We start from the raw sequence: 24,121 nt of genomic DNA, 5'->3' as shown, positions 1-24,121 counted from the left end.
TAAGCATAAATTCTTGAAGAGATTTTAAAGGCAATAGAGTTTCTTAATAAAGAAATTGAGATGGTAAGTTTTGCTTTAGCTTGCAAATAAAGATAAAGCAAATGAAATTGGATCAATTCATACATAAAAGATCTTATATGGGCCATCTACATTACCATAGTGGTTCATTCACTTAGTGTGAAAAAAATTATATCATTTGATATCAGAAAGATAATGAAGAACTTAAGATCCTTAAGAACCATAATTTTGAGAAATAAGTACACTTATATCTTTACTAGCTATATACTACATTTTGTAGTATTTTAGTATTTTTTTATATAAATATAATATTTCTCCAAAGAAAGATATTGGAGTAAAGTTAAACATGTTCTATGTTTTTATTTGAGAATTAGTTTATGGATTTATTTTATTCTCATAAATCTAATTGTGATCTAGTTGGTTGTGAAGATGCAGGTTACTTATCTAACCCATAAGAACTAGATCTTAAACATGTTACTTAATACGTGGAGAAGAATTCTTTATATTATGGCAGTCTATGAAGCAGATTATAATAACTTCTACTTTAATTCATGTTGAAATCCTAATGATTTATGAGGCTAGCAAATAGTGTTTTTATATGAAAACAATAAAATATCAAATGACAACATCACTATTCAACAAATTTATTCAAAAGATGACTTGAAAGACTACCCTACTACAACATTTGAGAAGATAACGCACAACATTTTGCACGTGACAACCAAGAGTTATCAAGTGATGCTTTCATGAGGAGGAGTAAATATGATACACTCTTTTTCCCTTAACTATGGTTTTGTCCCACTCGATTTTCCTAACAAGGTTTTTAATGAGACAGTTATTAAAGTATATGAATTATGTACTTTTTTTTCTTCTTTAGGTTTTTATCCCATTGGGTTTTTCCTAGTAAGGTCTTAACTAGACATATTATATATACTATAAACATCTAAAGGGGAATATTATAAATATAATAATTATGTAGATGTCCATGTATTACCTCCATAGGTTAAAACTCATCCATTAACCTCTCCAATTAATTCCAATAGTTATCTTACCCTCTCCTTATATTTCATCCTTGTAACCACCATTCTTACAACCCAATAAATAGAAGTTGTAAAGATCATTTGAAAATACACATCTCTTATGTTCTTATGTTTGTTCTTCTCTCCTCTCTATTATATAACATTTAACACCTTTTTTAAATGATATTTTTAGTCTCCAAACTTTCAAATTCTTATACAAATTTAAAAAAAAAAAAAAAATCAGTAAAACGATGTCTTTATCATTATTTTTTTTTTCAACAAATGGATGATATGACTTTGGGTATATGTATTAGGGTGATGACGTAACATGAATCAAAAATCGTACATGAACTTGCAATTTGTATACCTTGTGAACTGACTCCACGGCAAGAATTAATGCTTCTTATTTCACTTGTTATGCCTTCTCGTAGTTTGGGTTCACTGTCAAATTCCTGTCAAATATGTTGCACAATATACTTTGGTCTATTCGTACGTCCAATATCTTCGCAACTTAGACTTGATTAAATGACGCAGCCCAGTTTCTAGTCAGCTTGTAGTCATGGTTTACATGAGTGTTAGAATATTTGAAAATCTTAAATATTTCACATCCCTTTAGCTTAAAAGCTCAAAGTCTCCATTTGCATGTCTCATTAAAACAACTTCATGCAACTTTGTTAGACTTTTCAACTCGAAATCTGAAGTTTTTCTCATTGCTAGAATCAACACTTCATGCAACTATATTTTTAACAAAGAGTATTGGTCCAATTTTCATGTTATCAAAAGAAGAAATTGATCTAACATGATGATCGAGATTGAGTTACTCAAAAGGAACCAACAAAGTCGAACCTATACCATAATGAAGACTTCTTAAATTTAAGGAAGTTTCCATTACATCCTAAAACTAATGATTTTACAAATAGTGACATAATATATTTTTTCAATAAATTTTAGCTTATTAAGAATGTCCATGAAGAAGATGGTAAAAAGAATGACAAATTGAAAAATAGTTGTACATACTATAAACACGTGGATTAATTTTGTAGCCTATTTGACATTTCAAATTATCACATGATCTTATTATAAATTGTAAGTTTGAACATAAGTTAGATGGTTGAGACGATACTATATCTTGATTACAAGATTTATTTTCTTTGGTGTCAATTTAACATATACATACCTCTGAATTTTTCCGAAAAAATGGTTGGAAAAAGAAAGTAAAAGAAATAAAGACGGCCAAAAAATTCAATATACAAGGGAAAAATTAGGAATGCTAATTTAGTGAGCATGATCAACAGGGAAAAAGAAAAAAAGAAGGTTCTACATGTAATTTTCTGTTAGAGAAACTAATCCTACCCAATTTGTTCCTACACCAAATTAATTGATCGGTTGTTATTCTTGACATTTTAAGAACTCTTCCCACCAATTTCATATCCACTTCACTAAAGAAACACAATGCACCTCCTGTCTCTTCATTTTCTTCATTCTTTTGCAATTTTTTCAATATGCAATGCCCACTTCTCATGATTTCCTTTAGCTTCTTTTCTTTCTGCAACACGAAAATCGAAACCAATCAGATTATTGCGAGGATCTTAATTCTTACTATGTCGGTTTGATAACATTCATGTTTGTTCCTCTTCATTGTTTCCTGTTTGCTCATTTTTAAAATAGGAAAAAAAAAATCGACTATTTCTTGTTTCATTGCTTATTCATGGTTGGTAATTATTTTTTGTTTTTTACTCCCTAAAATTCAAAATAAAAAATCTAAGAAGTTAGGTGAAAATAAGTTTTTTAAATTAAATATTCAAACCTGTTTTAGCTGATATTTAATTTTAGATGTTTATTATCCATTTTAGAAGTAAAAATGATAATATAATACTTTTATTAAGTTTAAATTATAAATTTAGACCCCTTGAACTTTGAAATATGTATCTTATTTGATCTCTAGCTTTTAAAGTTGCAAATGTAGTCCCTGAATTTCGATTTTTGAAAAATAATCTTAGGGTCCCATATGACATTAACTTTTTAATTAAAAATTTTCTAATTTATCAAGAACCTATTAGAGACAAAATTGAAAGTTTAAGGATCTATTAGATACGAAATAGAAAGTTCAAGAACTTTTTAGACACTTTTAAAAGTTAAAAAACCAAATAAACACAAACCTCAAAGTTCAAGGACCGAATTGATAATTAATCTTTTATTTATAGAAAAAAAAACAAAACAACAAATATTTTAAAACGGGTTTAACTGAGAAACAAGAAAAAACAATTTAAAAAATATAAAGGAAACTAACAACAAAAACATAATCAAACAATCCATCCATTTCTCATTTCTTATTTTCAATCGTTTAGGTCTAGGTAACTTTTGGTTTTTGGTTTTTAGTTTTTTAAACCTATAAACAACCCTTCGACCTCCAAATTTCTCGCTTTGTTATCTACTTCTTACCAATATTTTTAAAAATCAAGCCAAAATTTAAAAACTAAAAAAAAAAGTAGTTTTTGAAATTCAGAATTTAGCCAAGAATTTAACTTTATTACTTAAAAGAGATGTCAATTATTGTAAAAAATTGAAATGAAATAGGCTTAATTCTAAAAAAAATTAAAATTAAAAATAAAATAGTTTACGAACACAGCCTTAAAAATTTTACACAATAGTAGTTACAATTAGTCAATACTTATTCCTCATAAAATTAAAAAAAAAAAAAAAACTAAAAACTAAAAACTAAATGGTTAATGTATGGTAAGTTTAAAAAAAAGGAAAAAAAAAAAAGGAAATTAAAAGAGCTAACCTTTTGGAGATCTGTTTGGATGTGAGTAAGAAGTTGTTCATCAGCTGGATCTTGGAGTTCTACTTGCAACTTTTTTGGGCGTTTTAAGCTTCCATTTGAGTGGTGATGACAATCTTTATCTGCTCTAATGAATTGCCAAATTACTCTTATTGATTCTTGCAACATCTCTACAACCATATCACTTGTTATTGCTTCATATCCATCCTCTAATTTCCCTCTTCTTGCTTTCCTTCTATCCCCCTTTTTATCCTCTATACAAAACAAAAAAAAGGACCAGATTTATATTAATTGAAGTTTCGAGAAAACTTCATGTATAACTAAGCACTTGTCATTCCAAACAAACTCTTGATATGTTATGTAGTTCTACCTCTTATCACAGGAACTTGAAGAAGATTACGAACGACACATCGATGCTTGACGTAATTCTCGACTCTCGGGCCTTCGAAAGCTTCATTCTCCAAGAATCTTTGCAAGAGGACTTGGAATTGTTGGAATTCACCAGCAACTTCATTGTAATGGTGAAGCCCATGAGGTTCAGATTCCCACAAATCTAAAGCCTTTTGATATTGCCATTGAATGAATTCCCAAGAAAGACACATTTGCCCCACATATACCATCTCCAAATCACAATGAACTTCTCTTATGAAGTCCTTCATTGGGTCCACTTGACATTTCTTTTGTCTGTATAGCCTTAGGTTGTGTGAAAGAAGAGAGAGGATTGATGGGGATGAAGATTTGCTAGTGCTTGAAAATGATTTTAGTGGGTCCTTTGATTGCAAAACACCTATGATTTCCAAACAAATATTAGGAAAAAAAAAACATAATTAGAGTAGAAAACATCCAAAAGTAAAAGCCACACCTAAAAAATGTTACTTAAATTTAAATAGAGTAATCTAGTGGCATATATCTTAAGATTTAATTTTTTATCAACTGATCTAATTTCACGTGCGTAAAATTTTTATTACCATGTGAAAAGTCTTACAATCATTCAAGTTTTTACTGGCTATCAATATGTATTTTTATTGAATTTTTGTTCAAAAAGTAGTTTTTTTAAGAATAATTTCTACATAGCAATAGGGTTATGTGAAAAAGTCATACCATAGGTAAGAACCTAGGACATTAATTATATTTTAAAAAGAAGGAAGGGAGAAATAAAAAGTGGGGAATAGGTTAGAGACAAAAGCACTTTGTTGACCCCTAAGCATTATGAGATAAAAATAATATTATTGATAATTTTTTTTTTAAAAAAAAAACCCAATAAAAAATTAAAGAAACCCCAAAGTGAACACATATGCATCAACCATATAAAACCCAAAAAGGAGTGACCATTTAAAACCCACAAGAAAGTTAGCTTTGTTTCTTCCTCAACTTTGTCTTCTATGTCACAAGGAATTTGGTTTATGCACTACATGACCAAACAATAAGCATTAAATACATTTTTCTAAAATAAACATGATGGACCATTAAATTCATTCATACAATATAATAAATCTTTCAAGTTCCAAAACCAAAGTCATCTAAAAAATTAAATAATTTTTTCCAAATAATTAATCTTTTTTAATCTTTGTTTTTACAATATAAACAAATAAAATAAAGAAATGGTAGGTAATAAAATTATAAAAGAAACATACACTACCACTCTAACTTTGAACTTTCAATGAACTACCCATAATTTGAAAAATGTGCAAAAATCCAAACAATAATATTTGTTGCATCTAGACCATAATTCCATTCAATTACAAAAGTTGTTGCATTTAGACCATAATTCCACTCCATTACAAAAGTTGTTGGAATTATAGACTATAAATCTATCCTAACTATCCCTAAACTATGGAAGTTTTGGGATAATACCCTCAACATATGAAAATGTTATGTCCACCAACAAAGTTGGATGTTAAGATTGGGTTTAATTACAGTGATTTTGTAACCTTTGTAGAAATAATTGATGATGAAATATCAAAAGATGATATTTTTAATTTTCTCAACATAAAATTGTCATCAAACAACTACTACCTCTCTAGAAAGTTTGGAACTTTCTCCTCCCAAAGAAAGTTCCAAAACAAGTTGAAAAATGAGAATCTCCCTCTCTCCCTCTCAGTAACTTCCAAGTTTTCAACCCTAAATTAAAATAAATGAAATAATATTTATAAAAAAAATCCAGAAAGTGTTAAACCAACCCCCTCTTCCTCTCATATGATAATCTCCCTCTAACTTGTTTAACCAAACTAAGGTAAAACATACCCATCATCCAAATTAATCATTTATCTAATTAAAACATAAGAAAATCAAATTTAAAAAATTTAAGTTAAACAAGAAAAAAAAAATTATGAAGAACAAGAAGAAACTCACCCATTGCATACATCTTCTGGTAATTCAAGATATCCAATTTCCTCATGCGCTCTCTGTAAGTTCTATAGAATTTATGAAGCTCTTCCATTAAATCTCCATGTTGAAACCTCTCATCAATCTTCCATGGTTTCAATTCATCCATTATCTTTGGTGACTCTGATTCTTCAAAAATGGTGGCTAGCCCTGTTGCTCTCACTTTCTTCAATTCCATTTTCAATTGTTCAATCAGTTCTTGATGTTCCCACTCTGTTTCCAATCCTTCTGAATCCTCTTCATCTCCATTACCCTCCGGCGACTTCTCCAATTCTTCGTTTATCTCCTCGTCTGGTTCGTACCCGCCGATTTTGAAATCGAGATCGAAATCAGTATCGGAGAGAAACCGGCCTCCGATATCGATGTCGCCGTCTGAATCCGAACCGTTGAAATCTGTTTCCCTTAGAAAGTCATTGTCTTCCTCTTCTTCTCTCTGAATTTTCCCGGAAGATTCTTCTTTCCCATTTGTAAAGCTCTCTGTAATTTCTTCTTCTTCTTCTTCAATAGGTTGTGATTTCGAAACTTCCACAGGAAAGGTTTTTCCTTCCTCAATAACTTCAAATTTCAAAATTTTCTCGGAAAATTCCTCTGTTCCATCAGCAGAGGACTCTGTAATTTCCTGATCAACTGCTTCGAATTCCAAGACTAACTCAGAAAATTCTCGAACAGAAAAATCCCCATTTCCCGAAATTTCGTGATTCGAACAAGAATTCAGAACTTCCACCGTATAGCTCGGAATTTCAGTTTCTTCCACAAAGTGGCTCGTACTCTTCTCCGGCAAAAACTCATATCTGTTACTCAATGATGAAGAACAACCACTCCAATCCAGTTTCTCACAACCAAAATTTTTTTTACTCGATTTGCTAAATTCCTCATACGTTTGAAACCTAAAACTGAAGGCAAATTCATTCGTTCCCTTTTCCTCTAAATTCTCAGTCGCTCCCCGGCCGTCAGCCTCCTCCTCCAGCGGCCGTGAATCATCATCACCACCACCACCACCAACAGAACTTTCCACAACTTTCCCCTCATCAAAAAACCTACAAGAATTCGGAAACCCCATAACTAAAAAACAAAACACAAACAGGAGAAATCAAGGAGACGAGACAAAATCAAACAAACCCACCTGAAGAGGAAACTAAAAAGGGAAAGAAACAGAGAAGAGAGAGAAACCCAGAGAGAGAAATTATTAAAAGACACCATAACCACTGAAAACAAAAACAGGGGAAGAAACAGAGAATTCATCAACAGATTAAATCCATGACATCGTGAAAAAGGGTCATGGAAGCTCTGATGGCCACTTTGAAATCGAGTGGGAAAGATGGAGAAGAAGGGGACTTATCAACTGGGGAAATTGAAATGAGACCTAAAACTAAAAGAAGAGAGATTTGGGGAAAAGAACATTTGAGCGACTATGTGTGTGGGATTTGAACGAATCTTTTGACAAAGATTATGAATTCGGGGGGTTGCTTGGAGTTCGAGGAATGGGATTGTGTGAAATTCGTTATGTGATTTGGATATTTAGAAATAAATCCCCAATATGAAAATGGTTTGGTTTGGTTTCGTTGATCAGTGTTTGAGGGCTCTGTTTTACCTTCTTTGGTTTCTCCTACATCGATAAGTTCAAGAGAGAATGTTTATAAAATCGGTTTCAGCGTGTAAAGTACGGTTTTAGGGTTCATGTTGAAAAGTGAACAGACTACACGTATCAGACCCCAATTCAAACCCCTCGCGTTTATTCCTTTTAGTACGGGAACAAAATTGCTTAAAATACTATTTTGCCCTTCCTACATCTTTTGTTTTTGTACCATTTTCGTCTCTTTTAAGAAAAAATTAAAATTTCTTGTATAATTTTAATAAGTTTTAAATGGAGTATCGGAGATTTTGATTATTTAATTTTAAAATTATTAAACTAATTAAAAAAAAAAAGTTATTAGGGGACTAAAGTAGTGAACTACAATCATATTTTTAGAGTGTGTTTGGTTCATCAACTTTATAAAGAGATAGTAAATAGCTCAATTTCAATATTAAATATTATTAAAATTTATTTATTTATACTTCGATATATGAACTCTAAATTTTATAATTCAATTTAAGATCCCAAACAGAAGTAAAATGGTTCCAAAATTGAGGAATAAAAAAAATTGAAAACTCAAGAGCTCAAAAATAGTTTAATTTTGTTTTATTTTGGACATTTTACTTTCGAATGTTGTATTTTAGTTTTAAATTGTGGCTTCAATTTATCCTATTCCTTGACATTCAATATATATAACTTAACCATGTGGGGCCTCACCATTTCCGTGAGAGATCCGATCTCAGTTGTTTTAAACTTCATCTCTGATGGGGCTCTTGGAGGAAATTGGATCCAGGTTGGTTTCCCAACCCAACGGATCGTAACTCTAAACCCTAAACCCTAATATGTATATGTATGACAATATGTAAGATAAAGATCAAATCTCAAACTTCGAAATCAATAGTATAAATTAATGTTAGTTTAGCTATGTTCTTATTGGCTAAACAAAAAAAATATACTTAGTTTAGAAACCTAGATCAAATATTTTCTATTTACATTAAGAAACCAGAATTGGTCTTTTGGATTTTTTTAAAATTTTTATAATATATAGAGTGTTGAAATTTCAAACTTTGAAATTGATAATATAAATTTAATCCAATAAAATAAGATTTCTAGGAAAGTAAAAAAAAAAAAAAATAGTATATTGTTAAACATAAGAAACAAAAGTAAAAAAGGTTAATGAATGACATAAAATTTTAACTTTTTTCCAGTTCACTTTTTTTTTCTTAATATATGGGATTTAAAATGTGTAAGGAAAAATTCTAATGATTTTAAATTTATAAATTCATTTATATGATTGGAATTGGGAATGAAGCTTTTTAGAAAGAAAATGAACTATTTAGTATTATATCTTTTGATTAACGAAAACTTTAAATCCAATAAGGCTAAAGTCAATAATTTGATTTTCTTCAAAATTAAACTTCTTCTATTTTAGGATGGAGGACATTTTTGGTTCGCTTAAAAAGGGAATTGAAATAAATGAAAAAGAAAAATTTATTTAAAATTCATATGAAACAAATAAATCAACTTCATTCAACATTCTAAAAATGCTAATAATATTCCGACTTAAATCATTCTTAGCTTCAATACTTTTCATTATTCCGGTTTCGTTGTCATCTTTTTTTAGGTAAGCATCTCTGTTTTCATAATTATTTTATCACTAACTCCTTATTTTTCAATAAAAACCATCCAACTTAGAAAATAAAAAAGTTAATATATTTGTATGCTAATTGGGTCACGCTCGTTTTAATTAAAACAAAACTTCACTCTGAACACACACACATACATATACATACATACATATATATATATATATTAATGTATTACTACATCGATTCGATAAGTATTGTGTGGATGTATTTACACGTGACACAATAATAAAAAAATTATATTTTTTCAAAAAGAATAGGTACTTTTAGAGTTCATGAATTGACGAACATGTTGGACAAAAATTTCAAAACAATTGATTAAATAAAAACAAAGTTGTTTTCATGTTTTCATATATGTATTTTGTGGCAGATTTAGGAATCGGATTCTTAGTACTATATTTATAAATCATAAAACTGAAACGATTTGTAATTACTTACTAAATAGTAGTTAACAATAAATTATTATTAGTTTATTTATGAAAGATGATTTATATGTTAAAAGAATTTATGTAATTATTATTTTGTAATATCATATAATTTATAATGCATTACATATTACTACAACATAGCATAGTATATTTATAAATGGTTTTATATTTATTTAAAATAATGTTAATGTTGTTTTAAAAAATTGTATTGTTTGGATCATAAAATCTGAAAAACAGTTTTTCGTAATAAAATTTAGGTTGTCTATTAAATACATGATCTGAAAACATAAAACAGAATTTAGAAAGACAATCAAACATATTCTAAAATCTTTTTAGTATTAATATAAATGTTTTAAGAACATTGAGATCAAAATGATGAAAAAAGAATCAAATTGAGAACCCTTCTTAATTTTAAAGAAAAAATCAACTTATACTCATAATTCTTAGGGGTTGAAATCTTATTTATTTTGATTTTGAGTTGATATTAAATAAAATAAAGTAAAAAGTAATTATAAATAACTAATGGAGTGTCTTTCTTAAAAAATAATAACTAATGGAAGTTCTAAATTTATTTATTTACTTAATGATAGTTTAGAACACTAATAAAATAAATAATTCAAAATTTAAACGATACAACTCTAAAATTTTAGAGAGAGAGAATTAATTTTAGATCTCAATTTTATAAAGAAAAATATTCATGATATGTATTATGAATACAATTCTACGTGTTTTATAATCTATTAATACAATTTTTTAAGAAGAATAGGCTCGGATTTTATACTTTGTTGAACTAGAAATAAAAATGTTTTCTTTTTCTCACTCTTTTTTCATTTTTTTTTTCTCTAATTCAAAATTGAATACATCAATGGAATAAAAATCAGATTTATTGATAGTTCTGAAAAAGATAATAGTAGTTTGTAGGTAAATGAATATTAGTAAATGGAATTTATTAGGTAGAGATTTTTATTTGGGGACACAAAAAAAAAAAAAGAAAAAAAAAAGAAAAAAGAAAAAAGAAGAAATTTATTTGGTCAAATAGAGAATGATAAAGACAAATGAAGTTTCAACTGTCACCGTGTTGGGAACGGGAATGAAGGATAGTAGCCGACTTTCGACTTTCAAGGTCCTGACTCTACTTTCCAATCCTATGAAACTAAGTCGGTTCTAATATAAAACTATATTTTTCACTCTGAAATTTGAGCGAGGTTTACCTCCGACCACCATTTGATCACCAAAATTTTAAATTGGCGTAAATAAACTTTCAATCGAGTTTCGGATTGAATTTCACACATTTATCGAATAATTTTATATTTTTAATTTTACGTTCAACTTCATAATTATCTATATTTCATATTTATCGTATTATTCTACTTTCTTCTCTTTTTACTTTTCACTAAAATTTTATTTTATAACTCTACATCTCAATATTAATTCTATACTTGTTAACTTCATTAAGTAGGTCAAACGCTTCATAAATTTTAAAATATTACATTTCCACTCTAATTTTTTCCGTTTAATTTTTATTTGGTATTTAGATTTTACATTGTTATATTATTATCATTGATTTTGAATTTTATTTCAATTTAATCTTTAAAGCTTCATATACTTTCAACATTGATTTTTCACTAAATATTCATTCAACATTGATTTCTAGATAAAAGATTGAGTTTTATTTCAATTTATCCATGGTTAATGGATTACTAAATAGATATTCTATATAAGAGTACCATATCAAATCATAAAAACTAGAATTAAAAAGAAGACCCTTCTAGAGAAATGTGGGTTATGACCAATGACTGAACAATGGAATTACCCATCATACAAAATCAGATTGGATGATGCAAGTTGGAGGAGGTCCCTAATGAATGTGGATGTGTAGGTTTCAAAAAGAATCAAAAAAGATAAATTGAGGTTACGAGAGCAAGTGGGTTGGGAGAGTTACTATCTAGTGCCTCATTATATATAGATCTAAGAGAAAATTTTCAGTACTACACTAGAAAATTACTTGTCATAATAGTATTTAAAAATTATACGGGTCTACGAAATAAATAAATATAAATTAATAAATTATTTAATGATATATCAAATAATAAATAGAAGGAGTTGACACTATGATGGTAGTAGATTTTTTTCCTACATCTAAAGGAGTGAGTAAGCGTTTTGACTGATTAAGAAGTTGTTAAGTAACAAAAGAGAGAATTAAAATTGGTCCATTCTAGAACACACAACTAAATAGACAAATTTAACAAACTCGAAGCATTTCCAAGAAGTAAAATGACTTGTAGTGGAACACACTAGCATAATTAGCATTTCCTCGTTTGAAGTTACCAAGTGAGCTTGATTTAATAATGTCTTATGAACTTAGGAAAGGTAATCACAACATTTGAAAATGATAAGGGGGTATTTGGAGTAAGAAGTTGGTTATTATAATTTTAAGTTATTATAGTTAGATTATAATAGTTTGTGTTTGGGTGTAGATTATTTTAGTTTAGGTTATAATTGTATATGTTTGAGGTATAAACTATTTTAGTTTGAAAAGAAAATAGTAAACACGGTAATAAAGAATAAAAAAAATATGAATATAAAATAGTAAATACTGTAGCAAATAAGGATTTTGAAATAGTATTGACTGTATCTAATTGAGGAATACAAAATAGTATTTACTATAACAAGATATGGTAATTATGATCTTAGAATAATTCTTGTCCAAAACACATCCTAAGTAATTTATAAATAAAACAAATAAATAAAAATAATTTATAATATTGAATCGAAAAATTAAGGACTTTTCTTTTAGGGCTTTGATAAATGTTTTAAGATGCTTTAATATTTAGCACGGTTTATAAGTATGGTTGTAAAGTGTACATTAAAAAAAAAAAAAACTTATGAAACAAGTGATCATTTAGTTAAAATGAAATTGTATCAAAGAAATATGACAAAACAAAATCAAATACAAACTTTGGGATCGTGTAGCACTCTCGTTGTGTGATTTTCTTTAGTCATATATTCCTCCATACAACTTTGTTTTAGTTAGATGACTACTCGTTTTCACATGTTATTTTGTATATACAAACTAAGCAAAATGTTAAAGTATTTGTCAAAGCAAACATAACTCAAGAGGTATTTGAATATGTTAGCGATCAAAAGGTGTGTGACTCAGATTTTCCATTTTTATTGTATTAAAAAAAATATTAAGGTGTCTGAACTTTTAAATGAATACCACGACAATACAATATAATGATTAAAATAAATAAAATCTAAGGTTAGAAGCATTATAGAGAATTTGAACCCTTTGAAAATATTAAAACCAAAATACACATCAGAATACTTTCAAGGTATTAAAACCAAAATACAACAAAATCGAAATTACTATATCAAAATAATATTTGAACTTTTTAATTATGTTATATGTACACCCCCCAACATTTAAATTATAAATTTAATTTATGAACAAGGAGAACCTTCAAAAAAAATAAAAAGTCGCGATGGAAGAATTCCAATACGTTGTAGGTTATGAATGTCAACAAAAGTGGGCTCATCACAAATCAACAAACACGTGTCCATTAGTCCATGACGTTGATCCTTATTTTATTATTATTTTTGTGAAGCAGACGTTGATCTTTATTACTTATATTACTCAATTCCTTCTCTTTTTCCTTCCCAATTTTATTTCTAGGGAAAAAGAAAATTAAAATATATCACTTTCTATCCAACGAGTTAATACAAGAAAAGAAGCTTGGGCACTCATCTCTATACTACCAATAAAAATCTGAAATGTAACAAAACTTTTTTAAATTGCATTGTTTTTATTTATTTTTATTATTTTAGTAAAATTGAATCCATAATGTTAGATGCCTAACAAAAATTATTTATTTTTCCGTTAAATGACAAATTTATGGTAGGTTTAAAGTGGCCATTTTAAGGTCTTTTTATAAATGGTGTTTAAATAAAAATGAATTTTTTATTTTTATTTTTATTTTATAAAATACATTTTTATCTAGTCAATTCAATTAGATCCTTGATCTCTTCACTTTTTTAATCACACCAGTTTAATAATGAATCTGTTTTTTATATATTACTTTTAGAAGTTTGGAGTTTTAATTTTTGGAAAATAATCATTTTTCACTTAAAATTTAGGAAGTTGTATTAATTTCTATGGAATGCTATTTCTTCTGTTTGAACTTGTATCCATTTATATTCTTGATTAAATTTTTGTTTCAATTTCTATTAGAAAAGTTTTCCACACATATTAAAAACCACGTGTTGCTCCATAATATGTACGTATTTACAATTTTGTTTTAAAAAAATAAAATTATAGTACACTCTCGAGAGTGTTTTTCAATTTCTAAGGCAAGGTTGTTCTTAAATTTTTTTTTAATCTTCATTGATCATGTTGTTTTTCTTTTTTAATTAATTAATTATTTCATTTTGTTTTATTAATGGCGAGTTTCTCAATTTCATGATATAATAATTTGACTCAATCCATTAGCTCTTACTATAAAAGAGACCTTATTTTCACTATTTTGTTACGAAATCGACAATTAAAAAGTACAAAAATCGTAAAAAGCGGAGAGAATCAGCATATAAATTTATGTGGTTTATTAACAATGTATTTGTTATGTCCACGGGTAGGGAGAACAATTTTATTGGAGAGGATTTTATAAATTACAGAACAAGGTGTGTCACCCCCGAACCCCACAGATGACCCACGACCCTTGGACTCCGACTCACTGATCGAGTAAGGAGACCTCGTACTAGGTCGTTCAAAACGTTAGATAACATATTCAAGGTATTCCAACAATTATTATGGATGTTTTTTTTTTAATTATTGGCATCACACTTAATTTATCCTCCATTCATAGCAGCGGGCGCAAGCCTTCAAAATCACTCAAATTGGGATCTTGATAATCCAATTAACTTGTATACAATAAATTCATAAGCAATAATTGTTTAAAAGCCTCTAAAAAAAAGCTCAACATATTGTGAACTTGAGAAGTACAATAGGAACACGGATACCGATAACATATAATAATAATAATAAAATAAATCAATATTAAAATAAATTAAACATAATATATAAATAAACAAAATAAAATAAATTAGCAAAATATAAAATAAGAAATTTCTCTAAATTCTCCACTTTCTCCAATTTTCATGGAATTTGTCCAATGTGTGTATGTCTTCCAAAACCCACCAAATGTCACTATTTATAAGCAATTTGGCAAGTAGGAGGTGGATTATATGGACACTAATAATGTGTAATGTTGAGACACATGGACAACACTTTGGAAAATGGGAGCATGACACATGGCCAATAGACATTGAGCATAAGCATCTACTGGGTATCTATTATCATAATATTTATAATACTCCTCCTTAGATGTCCATTATATATATTGTAAAACTTACTGCAAAGCTTACTGACTTTAGAGAATCGAAAAAACACAACACACCCAACAGATCTTCCAACTATATCTAGTTTAAGAGCAAGGGAAGAGAGAACAAGATACCAGAAATTTATAGTGGTTCGACTATAAAAGTCTACATCCACTTTCAGTCACTTTTATTAGGATTCAGTAGCTCATACAATACAAGTGGTAGTACCAGCTCATTCAAGTGAAAACAAAGAAGATGAAGAAGATCAGTGAATAGTTTCTTCACTTACCACGACCAGTGGACTCTTCTCTCAAGCTTGCAATCTTCTACTCTCTCTGGAAGAAGATAAGACAGTTACAACTCCAAATTCTTAGTCCAATGTTGAAGAATTTCTATATCTCTGAACAGAGAACTCAAGCACGATTTTCAGATCTCTGGTAGCTTAAAAAAACAGGTCACCACACTCGTAATTTTCCCTTGCCCTCCAACCTAGCCAAAAGTTGAAATATAAAGTGTTTTAAAAAGGATCACAAAAAATAGCCTTGGTGAAATGCGCACTTTTCCACCTGATGCCCAATAACCAAATTTGTTATTCTTCACGTGATGTACAAACCCTTCCTGATGTATAACCCCTTCCTGACCTCAGTTGATGCCACCTTTTCTAGAAGGCAATTAACAAAAAGGATATTAGCTATCATTTATAAAATATATGAAATATGCCTCGTTAAAACCTTATTAGGAAAAAAAAAATCCAATGGGAAAAAAATCTAGTGAAGGGAAAATAGTATATATTTTATATAATTTATACTGTTAAAAAGTATATTTAGTCCCCATCATGGAAACATCACTTGAGATCTCCGAGTTGCCACATTCTAATGTTGTGCATGTTGGATCTACACTAGCACGCAGCGGAAGAAATTAGGATCCATAAGCATTCTAATTCATTAATTTTGGTTGAAAAGAAACATGCCAAAGAGTTTAATGGGTGTCATGAACATACCTTGGCCGAACCAACGAAATCTCCATTTTTAGTTGCAAAATCCTCTGAATCCTTGTGTAGACCACCACAAGATCTTCCCTACTATCCTCTTGGTACTCTAGATTGAGTTGTGGGACTCAAAATAAGTTGGAATCAAAGGGAATATGGAGAAAACTCACTGAAGAAAACCCATTGAAGAACACCTTCTTCATCCGAATTTTTCAGCAAAAATTCAGTCGGTTCTCCTCCCTTTCTTCACTCTAATCTCTTCAATATATTGCAGATTATCATGCAAAGAGACGTGTTGCATGAGATGCAGCTCATGCTTGGAGTAAAGCAAAGGAGAAGTGGTGGGTTATTTGTAAGCTACTTGAAGATGACTTGAAAAAACCTATTTTTTCAAGTTTTGTGATTTTTCAATTTCCAAAAATCCAAAATTGATTTTAAAATAATATTTTATTTCTAAAATCAAAATTTATTAATTTTACAAATTAATTTCAAAATTTAATTTTCTAATAAAATTAATAAATAATTATTTAAATAATTTAAATAATTCTAATTAATTTAATATCTAATATTAAATTAATTTTTACACAAATTCATCTTCATATATTTAAATATATTTTCTCCAATTTGATTCTAATTTGAACGTTTCAAATTAACTTATCACATTACTCTAGAGCTATCCATTTTCGAGCTAGTAGGGAGACCTCATGGACCTACAGATCATGGGCTCCAACGATTCGAGATTAATCGGCTAAACTCATTGGACCTATCTAACCCCTATTCGTTAACTAATGGGTCACTCCACTAAAGCCCATAGTTGAACTCCCCTCACTGTAGATATATTATGTCTACTCGATATAACCATGATTAGTAAGTAAACCCTTCACATGTTGTTCGCAATAACGGCTGGGTCAAATCTTTGTTGAAATTACCTCTTGTTCCTTAAGTCCCCACTGATCCCCTAATGAACAATTGTTTTGTGATCCAATCACAAAACTGGGTCCCTCTCATGTCAAATGAGAGGGCGGGATCCCTTGTTCAAGCCCCAGAATCAGCACTTAAGGGAACAACCTCTCTACTATCCCTAGAGTGGGTAAGAGTGAATTCCCTTTTGCACCCTATGTCCCTAGCTATCTATCTAGTCTCACCCCTGAAATGACAGTCATATTGGGCCGTCGTTGTTGAGCCAACCCTCACCTATGCAAATCTAAGGGCAATCCCGAATAAACAGGAGTTCATAGTTAGCTCAGGATTAAGGTCAAGTTACCTAGACAGTAAACAACGTTATAAAGTAAGAGTGACTCATTTCGTGGCATGATCTTGTATAGACTCTTTTGCACAAGGACACCCCCACTCCTCATGTCCAACATGAACGAATTAGGATCACTTCATTTGTAGCACTTTACAACTCCTTGTAACAACTATAGAGCAGGCCGTATCCAATAGTGTTACCAGAATAAGGTACCCAACCTTATCCATGTACTATAGATCATTTTGACTATTTACTCGAACCTGATCCACCTTTATGTCTCCACATAAAGTTTAAGTACTCATCCAATAGTCAAGGGACTTTTAGGTTTATTGGATTTCTATTCAATAACACCTTTATTGAATATTCAGAATAAGCTTAATTGTTTACATACCACGAGTTTTAGGACATAAAACCCAACAGTGCACTAGTTTTTCAAAGATTACAATAGGTAATGCCTTTGTTGAAAGGAAACCAGTGACGGTTTTTGTGTGAAAGCGGGGATCGGTCCCATTTTTAATTTTCACAGAATTCAGAAATCATAGAATAACAAGAAGAAGATTATACATTAATAAATCTAAATTTACAACATGCATTTGAATAAGAAATAGGAAAGAAATCGCTTACCCTTGAAGCCAATTTCTTCACGTTTCCGAGGATCTAGATCATGGTCTCTTCTCTGATCAGGACACCACCACAAATGAACCTTCTGTATTCTCTAGGATTGAGAATTGACAGGAGTTGTGGGTTTTGCCCTAGATTTGGAAGATGGAGGAGAGATTGAGATGGAGGATAAGAACCTTTCTTCTCTATCAAGTTTTTTGGAGAGAGACTGAGAGAGTTTTTCAGTTCCTCAAAATGGTGGAATAAGACAACTGAACTCCCTGTTGTGGTTGATACCATAAATCTCGTAGGGTCCTATAGTTTGTAAACACGTGTATGAAAAAACATTTGTGATATAATAATATGAGATATTTTATTCACTATTGTCTATAATATATGAGATATTTTAGTTACATTAACCATAAGCCAATAAACTAAGATCCCTGGTTATCATTGTAACTTAAGCATGTATGTGGAGACATACAAGTGAATTTTGCCTTAAGTGATAACCTAAATAGTTTGTAGTATATGGATAAAGAAGGGAAACCTTATCCTGGTGACATTATGAATACGACCCTCTTTGTAGATGTTACAAATATTGTAAAGTGCTACAAATGATTTGATCCTAGTCATTTATGTGGAGACATGCGAGCGAGGTATCCTATACAAAGGAGTTTGTATAAAACCGGACCACGAAATGTTTAGTCTCATTATATAACGCCATTCATGACAGAGACTTTCATTTCACTAGGATGACTATGGGTAACATGACCTTAATCCTGAGTGAGTTAGGAATTCCTGCCTATAAGGACGGTTCTTTGATTTGCATGGGTGCGAGTGGCTTGATCGCCGACTCAAACCTACTATTTTGGGAATTCGTCTAATTGGGGAGCTGGGAACTTAGCTACAAAAGACGAAATTCACTTCTACCCCGAAGCGAGGGTAAGTAGATAAATTGCTCCCTTAAGTGCTGATTCCAGGGCTTGAACAATGTGGTGCCACACCTTCTCATGGGCCGAGAAGTGTTTGCTCATAGTAGGAAAATGATGTATTGGAGGAATCAATGGTACTTAAAGAGTTAGATGTAACTACGGGGGAAAAATGGTAAATTGATCCAGCTGTACTTACGAGCGATTTGTGAAGGGTTATCGTACTGTTGATTGGTTATATCCAATGGACACATAAATATATCTGTAGTACGAAGAGTGCAGCTGTCGGTCTTATTGGAATGCTCGGAAGTTAAAAGATGGTGGATATCGTGATTAAAGAGTTTAGTCAGTTATTCACGTACCATTGGAGCTTCAAGCTATAGGTCTATAAGGTCCCCTTGGTAGCTCAATGGATTCAAGTTGAGAATCAGTTTTTTTGTTAGTTTGAAGTGTTCAAATTAACAAGAGGGAATTTGATTATATATGATATAATTAAACTGATTCAATTATATGTGATATAATTGATTTGATGTATTAAATACATTAAATAGAGAAATTAATATAAATATGATTATATTAAATGTCATAAAGGAGAAAAAAAATATGGTTTAAATATTACTTATGGTGTGATATTAAAACTATATGTTATAAATATAATATGATAAATTAGTTATTATATTTATTTATAATAAAACAATTATAAGATAATTGTTTGGTTTGTTATTATTTTCTCCTTTAGCCATGTTTGAGTGGGAAGTTAATATCAGTTTTAATAACTGATGAATAAAAGTGAAAAGGTTTCATTTTTTGATAATTGCATCACATAACTATTGAGTGTAAGAAAAAGCTATACGATAGCCTTTGAGAGAGTGAACGACGAGGCATCGAGTTTACTAGATGACAGCTTCTCGTTTACTAGATGATCGAGTACCTAGTCTATACGATAGACTTAGACATTCTCCCACTTACTCGATCATTGAGTTCCTTCTTCCATTTACCAAATCCACACAGAGCCCACACCTCTTGGATTCTTACACCGAGAATACCAAGGCAACTGAGTGGTAGTGTCAAGTGTTTCTGTTCGAGGGTCGAGGATCGAGTCTTACTCGATTGGGTTTGAGGATTTGACAGTTCGTGAGTTGTATTGGTTGTTCGTTTCGTTCGTGCTCGTGATTGAGTTTGCTTGGATGCTGGACTGGTATTGATCGAAGGAATACACATAGAATAATTCTTCAAAGGTATGTCACTCGATTCCTTTTGGTTTTAAAAAGGAAGCATGTTGTAATTTAGAGTTTATGTATAACTGGTGTTGTTTGATTGTAAATGTATATGTTCTGTTGTAATAGAGTTTGGAACGATTTTGCTTCCACTCACTGGTTCTCTTTTTCAAGAAATCCTTCACTCCCAACACACACACTACACGTTTTTCCTAAGAGAATTAGGGGGAGGGAATTCTTTAATTAAATTAAATATAAAATTAATTTAGTTAAAATAATATATATATATATATACACACACACACGCTATATGTTATATTAAATACAATATATAACCTATAGTTTTATTATCTCTCAATAATGCATGGTATTTAATATAAATCATATTTATATTAAATTTAATTATATGAATCTCATTCATATAATTAGTATTTGAATTATATTCAAATTTCTCTCAAAATACTTTATATTATAATGTATCAAATACATTATATTAATTATATCACATATAATTAATTTATTAATTATATCATATATAATCAATTCCCTCAATTAATTTGAACACTTCAAATTAATACAAAACTAATTCTCAATTAAATCCCTGAGCTACAGAAGGGACCTTATGGATCCGTAGATTGAAGCTTCAATGGTACTTGGTATCATACCCCCTCCTAGATTACCCTCTTAATCTAGAAGAAGATGTGGCGGTGGTAGTTACTAGTTCTACTGCCAGCACTTCCCACCTAAGCCCTCTAACTTGAAAACTAACCTGTTAAACATTATTAATGTACACATACAACATACCTCCATCAGGTTCTACAAAAGTTTATATAGTCACATGCAAATAGTCATGACATAGCATCTACAGGTAAAATATTTACAGTTGGGCCCACACTTCACTAACGAAGCCCTAATCCCCTCAAAACATGTGTACATAGATAGACCATCAACTTAAATTCTTCTTAACAAGCCGGGCCTTTCAGTGGCAAGCAACAGTAGGATCAACCTTGAGGAATCTGACCGCTACTTGGAAAAGGAAAACATAGAAAATCTGTGAGCTAGTAGCCCAGTGAGTGACGATAGAATTATATTACACCATACATTATATCACTATAAACATGTAAATATATCAATGAGCATCTCAAGCAACTTCTTCTAAACATAAACATTGATAACCATTATTAAACGTCATTAAACATCATTATTCCTTAGTTGAGAATGAGCATACATCGCTCTAGCTCCTAACGTCTGTTATCGGCTAAGAGACCTATACTTCGGCCTCCATTTGCTGGTATATGACCTAGGAGACCCATACTTCGGCCTCTCATTTAGAACTACCTACGTGCATGTGGAGTTTTCTAAGTACCGTCAACACCTTAGGTACTATTACCCAGATACCTTTTCCGTGTTCTTCAGTATTGGGTTGTTTTCTAGCATCAAATTAAGCTTTATTGTATGCCATTTACACAAAAACCTCATTCTATCATAGCCTTTCTCTAAAACGCATGCTTCAACATAGGAACTTAACTTTTGTAATGAATTCACAACATACCTTTGCATACGTTAAAACATATACAAGCTGGAAAAGATACGCTATGCTATTCATTAAACATTTGTTGCTTGAGGAAGTATAAATTCATCATTAACATAATTGTAACTTACATGGTATTTTATGCATAAGTATTGAAAACATTAGGTTCATTTTAGTCACTCACAGCTCGACGGGGCTCTTAACAGATAATATACCTCTCCTAGCTCCTCATGACCTGAAAGGACATAATTCGCGGTTAGATTCCTTAGAATTCTCAGCAAAATGCTTCAGATAGTTCGCTTACTAATGAAACTTTCATCAACAAAATCAGCATTACTAGCAAGATGATCATCATGAGCGAGATTTACCACTTCTAGCGAGATTTACTACTTCTAGTGAGATTTGTCACTTTCCAGCGAGATTTGCGACTTCCCAGCGAGATTTATCACTTTCTTGTGAGATTTGTGACTTTCCAGCGAGATTCAGTGCAAAACCAGCGAGATTTTCCTCCTTAGCGAGATCCACCTCTTCCTTATCTCGCTCTCGCTCTCGCTCATTTTCTTATCTCGCTCTCGCTTTCGCTCATTATGGTGAGCTGCCTGCTTAATCTTTCCAAGCAGCTGTCTGTTTATGAACCGATTTCCTGTTTCAACTTAAAAAATTCATACCTCAAAATCCATGACTCTTTTTAAGAAACTTCCTTCTACAAACTTATTTATAATTGAGTTAATTTTCTTACCTTAAAATATCAGCCAACAATTCCTTGTAGTTTGGCTTGGAGCTTTAAATCTTCACCTCTGGCCTTGCTTAATTCGAGAATATGCCTCTTCTAAAAATTCTTCACGTTTTGTTCTTCTCCCTATGAGATCTTTCTCTGGCAAAACAGCCATGAAAACTAGATTCCCCCAACTTTCAAATGACATAAATCTCACTTAATTTGCTCAATTCATTTGCTAAAACCAAGCTTCTGAAATTTCTCTTCCTTTTATACTTCTTGCCGCCTCCGATGTTCAAAGGTCAAACCGCCACCTCATCCAGCACTTAGTGCCTAAACCCAGCTACTTCCTCTCTAATCCTTTCTTTTCTTTTCTTTTTTTACTTTATTTGTAATTTCCTTGTAACTATACCATAAATTTTCACTTATCAAATATTTAATATAACATCCTCAACTAAATATACTTATAAAGAAAACGTAAAATTCGGGGTTTACACTTGGATAATTAATTAAACTCTTTAATTAAATTACCCAATTTCCATTAACTATCGGTCACTTAAATAAAAACCGACAGCTGCACTATTCACACTACAGATATATTTTTATGTCCATTGGATATAACCAATCAACAGTGCGATGACCCTTCAAAAATTGCTCGTAAGTACAGTTGGGCCAAATTACTATTTTGCCCCTGTAGTAACATCTAACTCCTTTAGTACCACTGATTCCTCTAATGAACAATAAGTCATAGTCCAACATGACCAAGTCACTCTTGGGCTAAGAAAGGGTGTGGCCACATTGTTTAAGCCCCGGAATCAGCCCTTAAGGGAACAATTTATCTATTTACCCTGACATCTGAAGGAAATCAAACCAGAGGATTTCCATGAGCAGTGGAAGGGATCGTTCCAAATTCCATTCGAATTAAACACAAAACAATTACAGTCTAAACAGAAACTAACAGGTTATGCAAATACAGAAGTTACAGCATGTTATACGATGATACAAGGGATAGAGGATGCATACCTTTGCAGAACCATTCTTCAAGAATCCCTCGATCAGTCCAAAACGTCCAACAATGCACTTGAACGCAACGACCGGTACAGCTAACGAACACAAACACAACAAACACAACCAACAACTCCTTGAACCCAATCAAGTCCAACTCGATTCACAAATTGAGTAAAGACACTACCACAAGTGTTACCTTGGTATTCTCGGTGTGAGAATCTAGAAGTTGTGGGCTCTGTATGATCTTGGCTTGAGGAAGAGACTGAAGGTCTACGATCGAGTAAACGATCGAGCAAGTGGAAGATAAGAAGTTGGTCTATCCCATAGATGATATGCTCGATTGTTTAGTAAACGGCAGCCTATCGCATAGACTTTGCTACTCGATCATGTAGCAACAATCAGCTGAATGACTATCGTATAGTCAACTCTACACGATCGTTTCGTCTCTGTCAATGCTATCGCTTAGTAAAATTCTTTTACTTGATAGCTTGTCGCCGTGAGTTCTTTTCAAATGAAGCAACATCTAAATTTAGGAAAACAATGTTCCTTTTATCTCACGGTTACCATAAAACTTCCAATAACCTCCCACTCAATTAGTTATTAGAGAAAAAGAATTAAAAGAATTAATTATCACATAATGAATTTATTATAAATAAA

General features: G+C 30.9%; 1 protein-coding gene across 1 annotated transcript; it reads right to left on the bottom strand.

Moving 5' to 3' along the window:
- Positions 1 to 2,164: 2,164 nt before the first annotated feature.
- LOC120091420 lies at positions 2,165 to 7,920 on the bottom strand. The gene is made up of 5 exons (XM_039049441.1): positions 7,328 to 7,920; positions 6,172 to 7,241; positions 4,190 to 4,606; positions 3,823 to 4,073; positions 2,165 to 2,583 (listed from the first exon to the last, which is right to left on the bottom strand). The coding sequence occupies exons 1-5, from the start codon at positions 7,444 to 7,446 to the stop codon at positions 2,326 to 2,328; spliced, it is 2,115 nt and encodes a 704-aa protein (XP_038905369.1). The 5' UTR covers positions 7,447 to 7,920; the 3' UTR covers positions 2,165 to 2,325.
- Between the last annotated feature and the right edge of the window lie 16,201 nt (positions 7,921 to 24,121).

Source organism: Benincasa hispida, chromosome 11 (genome assembly GCF_009727055.1).
Source record: "Benincasa hispida cultivar B227 chromosome 11, ASM972705v1, whole genome shotgun sequence".
NCBI lineage: Eukaryota > Viridiplantae > Streptophyta > Magnoliopsida > Cucurbitales > Cucurbitaceae > Benincasa > Benincasa hispida.
This window is presented reverse-complemented; position numbering and strand designations above follow the sequence as displayed.